At 43.4% G+C, this 14,003-nt stretch overlaps 1 protein-coding gene across 1 annotated transcript in view; it reads left to right on the top strand.

Moving 5' to 3' along the window:
* Positions 1-448: 448 nt before the first annotated feature.
* The window catches only part of ubxn4 (UBX domain protein 4), a 35,679-nt gene continuing 22,124 nt past the window's right edge, over positions 449-14,003 (top strand). Inside the window, exons 1-8 of the mRNA XM_034134369.1 lie at positions 449-619; positions 1,169-1,271; positions 1,572-1,600; positions 1,948-2,066; positions 2,382-2,547; positions 4,994-5,108; positions 7,492-7,546; positions 9,757-9,921. Of these exons, the coding sequence (XP_033990260.1) occupies positions 538-619; positions 1,169-1,271; positions 1,572-1,600; positions 1,948-2,066; positions 2,382-2,547; positions 4,994-5,108; positions 7,492-7,546; positions 9,757-9,921 (834 nt within the window). The 5' untranslated portion in view covers positions 449-537. The remainder of the gene's footprint in view (positions 620-1,168; positions 1,272-1,571; positions 1,601-1,947; positions 2,067-2,381; positions 2,548-4,993; positions 5,109-7,491; positions 7,547-9,756; positions 9,922-14,003) is intronic.

Raw genomic sequence — 14,003 nt, forward strand, 5'->3', positions numbered from 1 at the left:
AGGAACAGACGGGAGGAGATCACCATCACTAGACTCAGACTGGATCATAGGCCTACAGGATTAAACGGCACAATGTGTATAATGGTAAAAAGCGAAGTTGAAAAATGCAGGGGGTGTGGAGTGAAAGAAAATGTGGAACACATCATATTACACTGCAACATGTACAACAGTTAAAACAGAGAGGGAAAAATTAAGAGACAGGGTCAGAGAGGCAGGAAGGGAGTGGAGCCTGATGGGGATACTGGGAACAGAAGGTGAGGGGGTAAGAGATACCAGGAAGGCCATTTTTAAGTATTTGAGTGAAACAGGATTGATTGGAAGAATTTAAAAACAACGTAAACACAGTGGTATAATTCCACAAGTGGTGATAGGATGATATGGTGATACACACTCTTGTACAGTAGGTGGCGGTATGCACCTTAAAGTTGTTTGCAATCCGCCAAAAACCGAGAGAAGAAGAAGAAGATGACTCCGTAGTTTATCCGAGTTTATCTGGTTAACAGCGTCACGAACCAGTGACAGAAACAGATCATTAAAATGTTTTGGTTTGATGGCTCCATTCCTGATGCTATTAACTTGGCTAAACTGCGGAGTTCCGTCTTTGTCGTTGTCATTACAGGTATGTGTGTGTTTGTCCATTAACCAGATAGCTATTACTAGCTGCATTGGTAAATAGTCATCTAGAAGCGCTAGCCAGCTAGCAGTGGTAGCTGATAGTGCTAAGCTGCTTCTTAAACCCATGTCACACAATAGTAGAGTAGTGTATTTACGCATGTTGGAAGAATATAGGCCAAGAAGATAGACGAGATGACACGAGATGTGCCATATATACATATAGTCCTTAAAAGCTTAACCCAACTATTCCTTAACATCATGGACGTCATGGGGTTAAGGAAAGAGGATTCATTAGGACTTGGGAAATGACCACTGCAGTGCTTTGACACTGACATTATCAAACGTGTTTATGATGCGCCAGCGGATTTGATTAATGTGCGTCTACCATTCTCCGTACAGTAGACTAGTATAAGAACACAGATACATTGCACCGTGCGATTTTATGGTGTCGTTTTATGTGGGCTCTATGATATTGCATCCGGGAGCTAGCATTAGCTAGCAGTGGCGGTGTTTTGACAGGATCGTTGTTGTACTGAATGACATGTGTCCTCAGGGGGAGATGAGCAGTCCGCACAGCTGATGTCCAGCTGGGAGGATGACAGAGTCTCAGAGGCAGCACACAACTGTTGTGTGGCTATCAAAGTCAATGACAAAAGGTACTACTATTGTGTTCACTTAAATGCAATACATTTCATTCTGTTGCAAGAGAAGTAACTGTTAGCAAGACATGTCCATAAGTGAATGCTTAGCATTCTTGTCAACCATTAGTAAAATATGATGACCCATTACTTTAAGTGCTTAGCATCTCAACTTCCCAATGTCCTGGACAAACTGTTGTGTCTTAATAGTTTTGTGGACATGGACTTTAAGAGTATTCATTGTACATAACTGAATAATAACATGTATTTTTTGTGTGCATATTAAACATATGCATATCTGCAACATTTCTTCCACAGTGAGCCATGTGTGCAGTTCTCTCAGATCTGTATCTTTTGTGCCCCTAAATATTGGTGGAGTTACTACAGAAGGCCATTTTTTATACTCACTAATCTCTGAGGCAAGCTCATAGTAGCACTACCCATTTCATTGCTATTTTCAAACAAATAGGCACTGTTCATTTAAGCCCACATTACGTTGATTAATTTACTGTGGTTTGGTTATAAAGTTGAGTTCTTTTCACAGGGCATCTAAGATTTGTCTTGACCACCACTTTCATCGTTTTTTTTAACGATTTGTTCTATCATATGTCTGTGATCAGTGAAGAATGATATTTATAATTATTATATAAACACATTTGCTGGGAGCTTCTTCCTTAACCCCCCCCGTTTGAAGATCCAGTGGTGTGCATACCCTCAAGCTTCTTTATTGGGGAGAATGGGATCCCTTTGGAGGTGATCGCTGGAAGTGTGTCCGCTGAAGAACTGATGATAAGAATCAACAGAGTAAAGCAGGTAAGGCCGCAGGGAGGGGGTGTAAACAGTGGTGCAGGGAGCTCACTACTGGTTTTTCAATCCTTTGTTTATGTTTTCTCTAGTTTAAAAAAACAAAACACGATGAAGAATCACATGCATGCCTTTAGACATTTTAGCGGCTCCGGGGTGGGCAATGTTGTGTACCACTTCTTGAATCATAACGACTTTGTAATCGTTGAAAGCAAGTATTTTACAACCCCTAGATATGAATACTACCTGCCAATACTGCTTATGAACTGCCGCTGAAGCTACTAAATTATTTTCTGACGATGATCTTTTTCCATTTTGTCAAAGATGCATGCCCAGCAGATGGCAGGTGGAACAGAACTCCCAGAGGCCAGTGGTCCTGTGGAGACGAGCATGTTCGATAGCAAGCCTCCTGTCGCAGCTTCAGCTCTAGGAACGCAGGTTAGGACGGGAGCAGCCTCACAACCTTCAGCAGCACGTGGGACTGCAGAAGGTGGGTATGCCTGGATAGCACAGTCATTAAAGGTCACCTATTATGCAAAATGCAATTTTTTATGTCTTTTATACATACATATGTGTCCCCTCTGTGTAAGGAGATGGATAGACAGATAGATAGATAGATACTTTATAGAGATGGCAAATCCGGATCCTTTTGGATATATATATATATATATATATATATATATATATATATATATATATATATATATATATATATATGCATAGATATATATATATATATGCATATATATGCGTGAATTCAATGTTCCAAAATCACATTGGTTTTCATATACAGCATCTCTGTATAGTGTCTCTATTCACTCTGTCCTACACGCTTTGTTGGAGCTCCTGCCCCCCCTCCCTATGAGCCCAGTGTGCTCTGGTCAGCTCGCCCACTCTGTTCTGATTAATCAATCACCAGAAAGGCCCCGCCCCTGTCTAACAGATTGCTCTCCCAGCCTTCTAGTTATAGCTGAACATCAGTTTAATGTTTTACAATGGCGTCGGTTAGCAACCAGGAAATGACACCAGTAATAACAAACAGATGAGAATGCTGCATAAATTCTAAGTGCCATGTTAGCGGGACATTACGGAGCTCACGAGTCCGCCCTGTGAGGCATGAAGAGCGGACAGTGTGAGGTTGATTTACTGGTGTCATTTCCTGGTTGCTGCATAAAGTGTAAGTGCCATGTTAGCGGGACATTACGGAGCTCAGGGGCCTCATTTATAAAGCCTTGCGTAGGATTCACGTGGGAAGGTTGCTTACGTAGGACAAAGCAAATAAATATGCACAGATATTTTCCGATTTATATCTGGAAAAATAGATATTAGATATATAGTCCTACCGGTGTAGGATGTGCGTGCGGCACGTCCTACGCCGGTTTCCCTTTTTATAAATCACAATCAACTCGAAATGCGGCGCAGCTTTTGCGGGTTTCACGTAACACCCATATTTGCCTATAAATAGTCAAAGAAAATCATATTGTTTGGTGGATGCAGTTTGAACCAGAGTAGCAGCATGGAGGTCGGATCGTCACCAAAATAAATAAATAATAAAAAATACACATAGCCTAACCTTCCTCAACACACTGACTTTGTGTCAGTGTGTTTGTACCGGGGACAGGAGACACCCCCTTGATGAGAAACTAAGAAATGATCGGGAGATCCCTCCGGAGTGGAGTCATCATGACGACTGGATCTGAATGATCTTTTTGTCAGCTGTCGATCAGCTGTGCGCAGCGTCTCCACTGCAGCCTGTGCATCTGACTTTGCAGACCGTTTACATGCAGAAAAAGCTACATAACACACAAGGGGACAGGTAATAACCGGAAAAGCATACGATGGGACCTTTAAGACTATAAATATACATAAAAATGTTTGTTATCACATTATTGCCTACATTATAGGGTGGGGGGGAGGAACAGAGAGGAGACGGAGATCGCGGAAGTGTTCCTCCAGCCTTCACAAACTTTAAACACGTATCTCAAAGTTTTTATTGACTGAATATAGAGAGAACAATTTCACACTCAGCAAGCCAAGACCTCATACGGAAATAACCATAACGCAAGTTTTTTTTAAAACACAAATCCATGTGTGTCTCTGAATGAGCCGTAGCAACACCGGACAGAGCGGGTCATTTTGTCACTGACTGTCTCACTCAGTGCTGATGCTATAAACGGCTGATATGTCGCCTCAGTGCGCATGTCACAAAACGAGATGCATTGTGAGACATGTAGTTTATGGGCAACGTGCTTCTGTAAAGCGGCATGTAACCATATAATACATTTATTATATTCTTTGCTCGCTCTTGCGTGCCACATAAAGACACCCCTGATCTAGGATGTGTGTAATCGGGTGGCTTTACTGTGCCGTGCTCTTTCTTGAGGAGGCCCCGTGCGACGCCATGCGCTCTCTTCTCGTGTGTCTGTCTGTCACCTGAGACGTGAGAGCAGAGGCTTTTGATGGTCATGTGACATTAACTTCTCCATATCTGCCGTACACTTTTCTTTATGGAAGTCAAGACATCTCTCGGCTGTGATAAGTGGTTCTCCTCACATTACATATGGTGGCTATGGCGCCATCGGTGCGACCTGGTTGCACCTGATGGCGCCCTGAAAAAAAGGTGCTTGGGAGCATGTCTCCGGCCCATATGGGTGCAGCCCAGTTCGATAAACATGTTAACCTGCATGGTAAGGAACAAAAACTCCACGGATTCCAAGTTGGTAACATGCGTTCATGGGACAGGAATATGAATATGATACAAATAGAAGTAGAGGAAGAGAAATTAGTTCAGTGTAACATAAGAATAGTTTTAACCCCCTCTTAAAAATAATCATGGTTTTGTGTTTGAAGTCCTGTCCAGCCACCAACGATTTTGTAATGTGGATAAAGCTGCAAATAAGGGAGTTAACCTACTGCTTTCTGTTTGTACCATGAAGCATCCCTCTCAAGCACAGAAGAGGATGGCAGCATTTTAGCCTCCGTAACTGCAGAGAATGCACCTTCAGACCATGCAACGCAGAGTGAAGAACACCTGGATGATAATGTGGAAAGGTAAGTATGTCAAATGACAGGCCAAGGCAAAACCGAGTTCCTTTACTTGGCGGCATAATTGATGGACAGAAAACGGAGAATAGAGATCTTCATTATAGAAATATCTGCAACCTTTCACTAGAAGGGAGTCTACTATATGTCCAGAGTTAATTCACCTTAACATTAGTAACTCCACAAATATGTATGTAATAACATATCATTTTAATTTCTTAATAAATAATATACAAAACAAGTTTACAGATCATGCATTTATAAGGGCATGCAGAGTAAAGATAGAGACATTGACCTGGTCAAATCCCATGACACTTAGGCCATTGCCAAAAATAGGCAAATACGAGCAGTACATTTCAACAAAATTAGTTTTTGCGAGTTCACCTCTGACAGATGATTTCACGTGGCTACTTTAATTGTGTTCTCTGGGATGAACCCGCAGCACACTGCTGCTACACTGCAGACCAGAAGTACCAGTTGTATCTGTTCTGTAGTCAGGGATCATTTCTCCCAGGGAAGTGAACAGAAGTCAGCAAGTCTCTCATCATATTATCATATATTCATACATTTTATTAAACAATTATACTTAAACTTTAGGTAGCGCTTCTGTTCTTTGGAGTCCAGACTTGTTTGACACTAGGCAGACATGTACAGTATATGACCAGTCTAGGAGCCAGTTAAAGATGCCGGTTGAGTTGGGCAGAACTAATGAACAGAGATTTGTGTTTTCCAGTCTATTGCTTGAAAAAATGATTTTCCAACACAAATAGCATGCGCACCCGCACGTCCCATCCATAGCTCTAAACATGCTGTGAAGTGCTGGAATTTACTATAACTCACACAGTGACATTTGTTCTTTGCTTTTAACCCATCCTAGTACTAGGAGCAGTGGGCTATTGTACAGCGCCCGGTGAGCAATGGGGAGTGGGGGGTTGTCCGGTGCCTTGCTCAAGGGCACCACGGCATGGCCCAGGAGGTGAACTGGGACCTCTCCAAGTACCAGTCCACACTCCATATTTAGGTCTGTTCGGGCACTTGAACCAGCGACCCTACGGCTCACATTCCAAGCCCCTACGGACTGAGCCACTGCCGGACAGTGTAGCTGTAAACAAGTATATGTATTACTGCAGGGGTAGCCAACATGGTGCCCGCGGGCACTTGGTCGCCCGCAGGGGCAACGTGAGTCGCCCGCGGGGGCAACGTGAGTCGCCCGCGGGGGCAACGTGAGTCGCCCGCGGGGGCAACGTGAGTCGCCCGCGGGGGCAACGTGAGTCGCCCGCGGGGGCAACGTGAGTCGCCCGCGGGGGCAACGTGAGTCGCCCGCGGGGCATGTTCTAAAAATAGCTCGCCAAGCAAATCCAAAATGTATAAAATACACAAAACAAAAAGGGAAATGTAATTAAGATAATCTACCCTATGCATAAACGAAACCTAAATCATAGCGAACTCTATCTACTTACTACAACTCTAGTCAAAGTCAAAGTCAGCTTTATTGTCAAGAATTCTACATGTTGTACTTTCAGAAATCTCGAAATATCGTTTCCAGCAGTCCTACAGTGTGACATATATACATCAAACAAAAAACAAAAAGGGCCTATATAAACATGGTATACATTAAACAAAACAAAGGGCCTAGATAACCGGGGTATACAGTTTAAAATGTTAATAATATAATTTAAGTGTTCAAAAGTGCAGTAGCAGCGGAGATGGGCAGAAAAGTGAGTTAGGGTGTTATAGTCCAGGACCATTTGGGGCATGGGACAAAGGTCTATATCTATCTAACACCCCTCCTCCCCTCACCCCACAATGAATATCGACCAATCACGTTCTTGCTTGATTTGCGGGACCAGCGTTGCAGTCTGGAAGAAAAGCAATGTGGCACCTCCCCGCTGATTTTCCTTCTGGCAGAATCTACACAACACATCAGCCCCATTGAACAGCCTTTCATGCCAGCCTATACAGCACATGGGGGGCAGAGTTTTACTCTGTGTGTGTTGCAACTTGCATATATATGTATTGCACTTGACGCACACACACGCATGGCGTAATTTCCACCTGGGACAGGTGGGAAATGTCCCCCGCTCTTTTCGAAATCCCGTTTGTGTCCCCCCACTTTACAAATATGTTTATTATTATTTTTTAACGCAAGCCGTCATCGACACAGAGGAGCATACAGCCTCTGTGAGCGAGCGAGACAGAGAGAGAGAGAGCGAGCGAAATTGAATTGTCCGAATCCAATTGTTTTCAACTCATAATAGTTACATCCTCATATATGTAACCTGAAATGTAACCAACCATCAGTCTCGTCAACAAGCCAAAAATCTTTTAACTGCTTAATGAATTTTAATAGAAAGGACTCAATGCCATATTTTACTTTATATTGTCCTGTCAGGTTAACCAAGAAACTGGAAGAGAGACGAGAGAACACGAAGAGAGGAGAAGAAGAGGTAAGGAGAATAGCCTGTTAAGATCTCTATATAGTGCATTTCTTTCATGTGGCATGTACCCTTAATAAATGAAATATGAATAATATGTGAAGTTGGCCACACATTAGATTTGTCTTAAAGCTGAAAGAGTGCTCATTTGTTTTCCTCAATTTTCCAAGTTAAGCTGACTGGCTCCACAACCCACTGGAAATGTAGCACCAAAGTTCTCGTGCTTCATCATAGTGTCAACCGTTTTTTTTGTATTTGAGAAAATCAGTCATAGTATAGAAAACACACTACTATATTCATTAGTCTGAGTAAAATAAACTTTCCTTTTTTATGTTAACAGACCAGTGGGATATGCAGCTACATTTATCACGGTCCATGTAACATCCGACATCATAGCAGTACTCTAAACTACTTTTTAAAAAACAACTGTCTTTTTTAGAATCATTTAACCTGTTAAGCCCGAGAGACCCCGGTACCGGGGCACTGCCGCGACATCTTGCAGGAAACAGTGTCTGAGGGCATGTTCATTTAATAAACTATGAATGTTTTATATCCATGTAACGGGAAGAAACTCATCTAACTGATCATTTTTATTTATTTTTCAAAAGAAAACCCACAATGCTAACACTGAGCCTCTGAATTAGCAACGAGCGAAAAATGCTAACAGATTACTGCACCGAAAATCACTCACAAAACCTTATTATTTATCTTTTCTCCACATCCATGACCAATTCACATCGTGAGGTGACACAGAATCGATGGGTACCCTCATTATCACTGAATTATACGAATTTGCGACGTTATAAACAAAAACAGACATCAAAACAGGTGACGCTAGGTAGCTATAAATGCTAACATTTTTACCTTGGCTCTGTAGTCTCTCCAAAGTGGTCTTCAATGGCATTAAAACGATAAAAACGCTGCTCAAGTTAATCCATAGGTTAATCCAATGTGTCTGTGTCCCTTTGAAATGATTTCTGATAATCCATAAGCATTAAAACTGCTTTTCCGTTTCCAGATGTCAAAGCTAGAGATAGGTTCGCTCTGATGCAAAACTGCATGCGCGAAGCCCCCACCTTTTTTTTTTCTCACAATGAGTGTGTGTGGGGGACTCCCCCTTCGATTCTATTGGCTCTAACGGTCAGAAAGAGGTGTCAACCATCAAAATCGAGCAAGGGGGGCCAGAGATATGGAAAATCCACCCAAATGACCCCAGAAGTGGTTTCTTTTTTGCTAAATCTCTCTAAAAAGGTCAAATGTCACTTGTTTTGCATCAATCTTGATACAGGGTACTTATATGTTGTACTTTGGATTCCTAAAGCTTTTAGTCTACCTTACCATCATCCAAGGGTAGTTTTCACTATAAGTAAAAAAGAACTTTTGGACGGACACTATAATTTACAGTTTTTTTACTATGTAAAATCTGAATTTTCTTTAAAATAAAAAACATCTATATTGATTCTGACTTTTCTACATCCAACTCACAGGTTTATCATTACTTTGAGAAAAAATATTATTAATTTACCCCTTTTAGAAGGGAAGATATGGTCATTTGTTCTGGGAATGTCATTTTCGAGCCCGAGACCTGAAAAACAGGCTCAGGGCTTAACAGGTTAAATTCCGTAATGACAAAATATCACAATATTAATAATAGATATTTCTCTAACCCCAATTCTGCTGCTTTCACTATACTGCTCACATGCAAGAAATTATTTGCAAAAAAATGACGGGTGAAGTATTTCCCACATTCTTTTATTGAACAAGTATAGCATAAACTGAAAACAAAAGGCACCTATAAAAAAAGAAAAGAAAATAACGGTACCTACATTTAAAAAATACCAGTTTTTCCACTGATACTCTCTTTTAACTACAAACACCCCTGATCATTTTCACCTTGGTCTATGTTACAACTGAACTGCTAATTTCGTCTCTGCTCCAATCACTCCAAGTCCATCCACAATGGCTCTCCCTCTTGCTCAAACACACACTCCTTAAGCAAACTTTGCACTGTGTGCATAGCAAGATGTTTCCCAAATAATCTACTTTTTAAAAAATAACTTTGCTTCAGGTTTGTGCACACCCGGATACAAACATGAAGATGGCAAAGTGCTCATTATCATTGCCTTACTGACTGAGTGTCTACATAACAAGTTGATTTGACTACATAATCATTATAGCTATGACTACGCCCCTAACCTACTTGTGTGTTCCCTGGGATTCAGAATGAGATTAAGAAGGAAATGGAACGGCGCAAGATGGGGAAAGACGTGCTGGACTTAAAGAGGCAACAGGAAGAGGAGAAGACCAAGCGACTCCTGAAGGAGAGGAACAGGGAAAAGGCTGAGGAGAAGGCAGCCAGGGAGCGGGTCAGACAGCAGATTGCCTTGGTAAGTTTATCTTTCTTTCTCTTCTCTTCCTACAGGTGACATCACAGTTTGCAGGATTAAATTGAGAAATTAAAACCAGTTATCAAGGTTCAATATGGCATATAAGAAATGACATTCTAAGATCCTTCTTTGTAAACTAGAGTGGACAGTACTGGAAGCCAACATAGCCTATGTTCTTCTCAAGCTCTATTTGCGACCACACAAAAACACACATATATAAAGTCAGACTAACCAGGCATACTGTTTATTTTCTACCTAATTTTGCTATTATTGACCGTTTTGAAGAGCAGCACACTGCGTCAGAGTCAGGGTTTTGTCTAAACCAGGTAACAGGGGCGCTGCGCCCTCTTACTCTCGGCGTGCGCCCTCATACCAAAATGCAGATTTTCCCCATGAAATGTTAAAGTGATGCCAGAAAACTTTTTTCTGTTCCTCAAAAACTGTAATTACTCCAAAAATATGAAAATGGTGTCAAATAGATCGTCAGACGGCAGAGACAGCTTTGATTTTACGGAGCTCTGACGTCACGTTGTTGTTTACGTCCGTGGCGCCATCTTGTATACCTTTGTCATGTTCTCGCCAGAATTAATATATCTTATATACAAGATCAGCGCCACAGTATTGCCCTCATACTATATTTTTCTAGAAAAACCCCTGAGCGTCAGACGTTTTCACGTTTTTGTTTTTTTATAGCAGCTATCCAGTGTATTCAATAAATTACATTACAATGCATTTAGCTGACGCTTTTATCCAAAGCGACTTACAATAAGTGCATTCGACCAACAAGATACAAACTTGAAGAAAACGGAATCATATAAGTACATCAGGTTTCATAGAGCCAAAACATTTCAAGTGCTACTCAACTGGCTTTAGATAAGCCAGTCCTTTATTAGTATATAAGTGCTTTGTTAGCAATTCTTTGTTAGTAATTCTATCGCTCGAAGTGGAGTTGAAAGAGATGAGTTTTCAGTCTGCGCCGGAAGATGTGCAAGCTATCTGCTGTCCTGATTTCAATGGGGAGCTCGTTCCACCATTTCGGAGCCAGGATAGCAAACCCACGTGTTTTTGCTGATGGGAACTTGGGTCCCCCTCGTAGTGCTGGTGCAGCGAGCCGTTTGGCTGATGCAGAGCGGAGTGCACGTGCTGGGGTGTACAGTTTAACCATGTCCTGGATGTAGGAAGGGCCAGATCCATTTGCAGCATGGTACGCAAGTACCATTGTCTTGAAGTGGATTCTAGCAGTTACCAGAAGCCAGTGAAGGGAGCGGAGGAGCGGCGTGGTGTGGGAAAATGTTGGAAGGTTGAAGACCAGACGAGCCGCTGCATTCTGGATGAGCTGCAGAGGTCGTATGGCACATGCAGGTAGACCAGCCAGGAGGGAGTTGCAGTAGTCTAGGCGTGAGATGACGAGAGCCTGGGCCAGAAGTTGCGTCGCTTTCTGGGTCAGGTGGGGACGTATCCTCCTGATGTTGTATAGCGTGTATCTGCAGCAGCGGGTTGTAGCAGCGATGTTTGCAGTGAAGGACAGTTTGTTATCTAGGGTCACACCCAGATTCCTTGCAGTCTGAGTCGGGGAAACAATAGAGGTGCCGATGTTGATTGTTAGGTCAAGAGTGGGACAATCTTTTCCCGGAAGGAAAAGCAGTTCAGTCTTGTCAAGGTTGAGCTTGAGGTGGTGAGCAGACATCCACTGAGAGATGTCCGCTAGACAAGCAGAGATGCGTGCGACGACCTGGGTTTCTGAGCGGGGAAAGGACAGAATTAATTGGGTGTCGTCAGCATAGCAGTGGTATGAAAAACAATGCGGGCTAATGACAGATCCGAGCGAGTTTGTGTACAGGGAGAAGAGGAGGGGACCAAGAATAGAGCCCTGAGGGACCCCTGTAGTTAATTGACAAGGGTCGGACTCGGACCCTCTCCAAGTTACCCTGTAGGTACGGTCTATGAGGTGAGGAGGGAAAGTGCAGAGCCTGAAACTCCAAGTTCTTGGAGAGTGCGAAGGAGGATCTGATGGTTCACCGTGACGAATGCAGCAGACAGGTCCAAAAGGATGATGACAGAGGAGAGGGAGGCTGCTTTAGCAGTGTGCAGTTCCTCAGAGACAGCAAGGAGAGCAGTTTCTGTTGAGAGACCTGCCTTGAAACCAGACTGGTGCGGATCCAGAAGGTTGTTCTGATGGAGATAACAGGGGCGTTGTTTAAAGACAGCGCGTTCAAGTGTTTTAGAAAGGAACGGGAGGAGAGAGACAGGCCTGTAGTTTATAACATCAGACGGGTTGAGAGTGGGTTTCTTTAGGAGAGGGTTTACTTTTGCCTCCTTGAGAGTGTTTGGAAAGTGACCAGAAGTTAGAGAAGTGTTGATAAAATGGGTGAGAAACGGTAGAATATCAGGAGCGATAGTCTGAAGGAGGTTTGAGGGGATAGGGTCCAGAGCACAGGTGGTAGGACGGGCAGAGGTAATGAGGGTAAGAACCTCACTTGGAGAGAGAGGGGAAAAAGAGGTTAGTGTGTGGGTGAAGGGTGGGTCTGGTGACCCAGCGGTGAGTAAAGGTGGGTCTGGTGACCCAGCGGTGAGTAAAGGTGGGTCTGGTGACCCAGCGGTGAGTAAAGGTGAGTCAGAAAAAGAAGAGCGAATATCATCAACCTTTTTTTCAAAGTAGTTAACAAAGTCGCTTGACAGAAGGGAGGAGGGGGAAGGGGCTTTGGGGGGGTTCTAAGAGGGTGAACAAGATAGAAAATAGTTTTTTGGGATTGGAATAGGAAGATTGGATCTTATCTTGAAAGAAAGTGCTTTTTGCCTGAGAAATCGAAGCAGAGAAAGAGGAGAGCCTGATAGGTTAGGAGGTCGTCATGATGTTTGGATTTCCACCGTTTCCGCTCTGCTGCCCGAAGGATGGTTCGATTAGCACGCAGTGCGTCATTTAGCCAGGGAGCAGGAGGGGACTGACGAGGCTGCCGAGATGTGAGAGGACAGAGAGAGTCCAGAGAGGATGAAAGAGTGGAGAGGAGAGTTTCTGCAGCAGAGTTTGGAGGCAGGAGTTGGAACGAGTCAGAGGAAGGGAGGGCTGAGAGCACCGATGAGGCAAAGGTAGAGGGGGAGAGGGAACGAAGGTTACGGCGGACAGGTGCAGAATGAGAAGAGATTAGTTTGTTATGTTTAGAAAGGGGTAGAGAGAATGAAATGAAGAAGTGATCGGATGTGTGAAGCGGGTTTACAGAGAGGTTAGAAGTAGTGCAGTTCCTTGAGAATATGAGATCAAGGACATTGCCAGCTTTATGAGTCGGTAGGGATGGAGACAGTGAGAAAGCAAGGGCGGTTAAAAGAGATGTTAGTTCAGCTATCTTCCCTGTCTGGAGGTTGAAGTCTCCGAGAAGTACAGCGGGAGGGCCAGTTTCAGGGATGTGTGAGAGGAGATTATCTAATTCCTCCAAGAAGTCCCCCAAGGCGCCAGGTGGACCGTAGAGAACAACAATGGTTCATTGTATAGGATGGGTTACTGTGACGGCCAGGGCTCGAGCTTAAGGACCTCCCGTCGTCCCGGGGCCGAAATAAATCGGGTCGGGGAGGATACAAATTAATTTTGGGACGAATTTGGGACGAGAGTTAAAATAAAAATACCCTGCTAACTCTACTACGAACGGCGATGAAAATGAAACTGACTGCACGTTTTGTGTAGCACACAGTTATTAAACCTCCTTGTCAACATAAACACACACAAAGCATTTAGCAACCCGCGAAATACACACACACACAGTACGTATAGCTACAGCTGTCAGCCAGCCGTACAGCTGTGATGTAACTACCATTTTTTTTACCCCGGAGCGGTGCGGAGAAACGAAACTTAACTTATGAAGCAGCTTTTGACGGCGCGCTATGCATGGGGCACCCGAGAGGGGGTTTCCAGACATGTCATTGCAGCTGAGATGAGAACTCTCAATCGCATGTAGTCCTTAGCAATATGCTGCGCCTCTCCCCATGTAGGGATGGGTACCGAGCCCCGGTATTAAACGGGCCCCGGGCCGGAATTATTAAAGACAGTGGTAGAGACATTTAAAACATATGTCATATGTATTATTGCTACA

Source organism: Trematomus bernacchii, unplaced genomic scaffold (genome assembly GCF_902827165.1).
Source record: "Trematomus bernacchii unplaced genomic scaffold, fTreBer1.1, whole genome shotgun sequence".
Taxonomy (NCBI): Eukaryota; Metazoa; Chordata; class Actinopteri; order Perciformes; family Nototheniidae; genus Trematomus; species Trematomus bernacchii.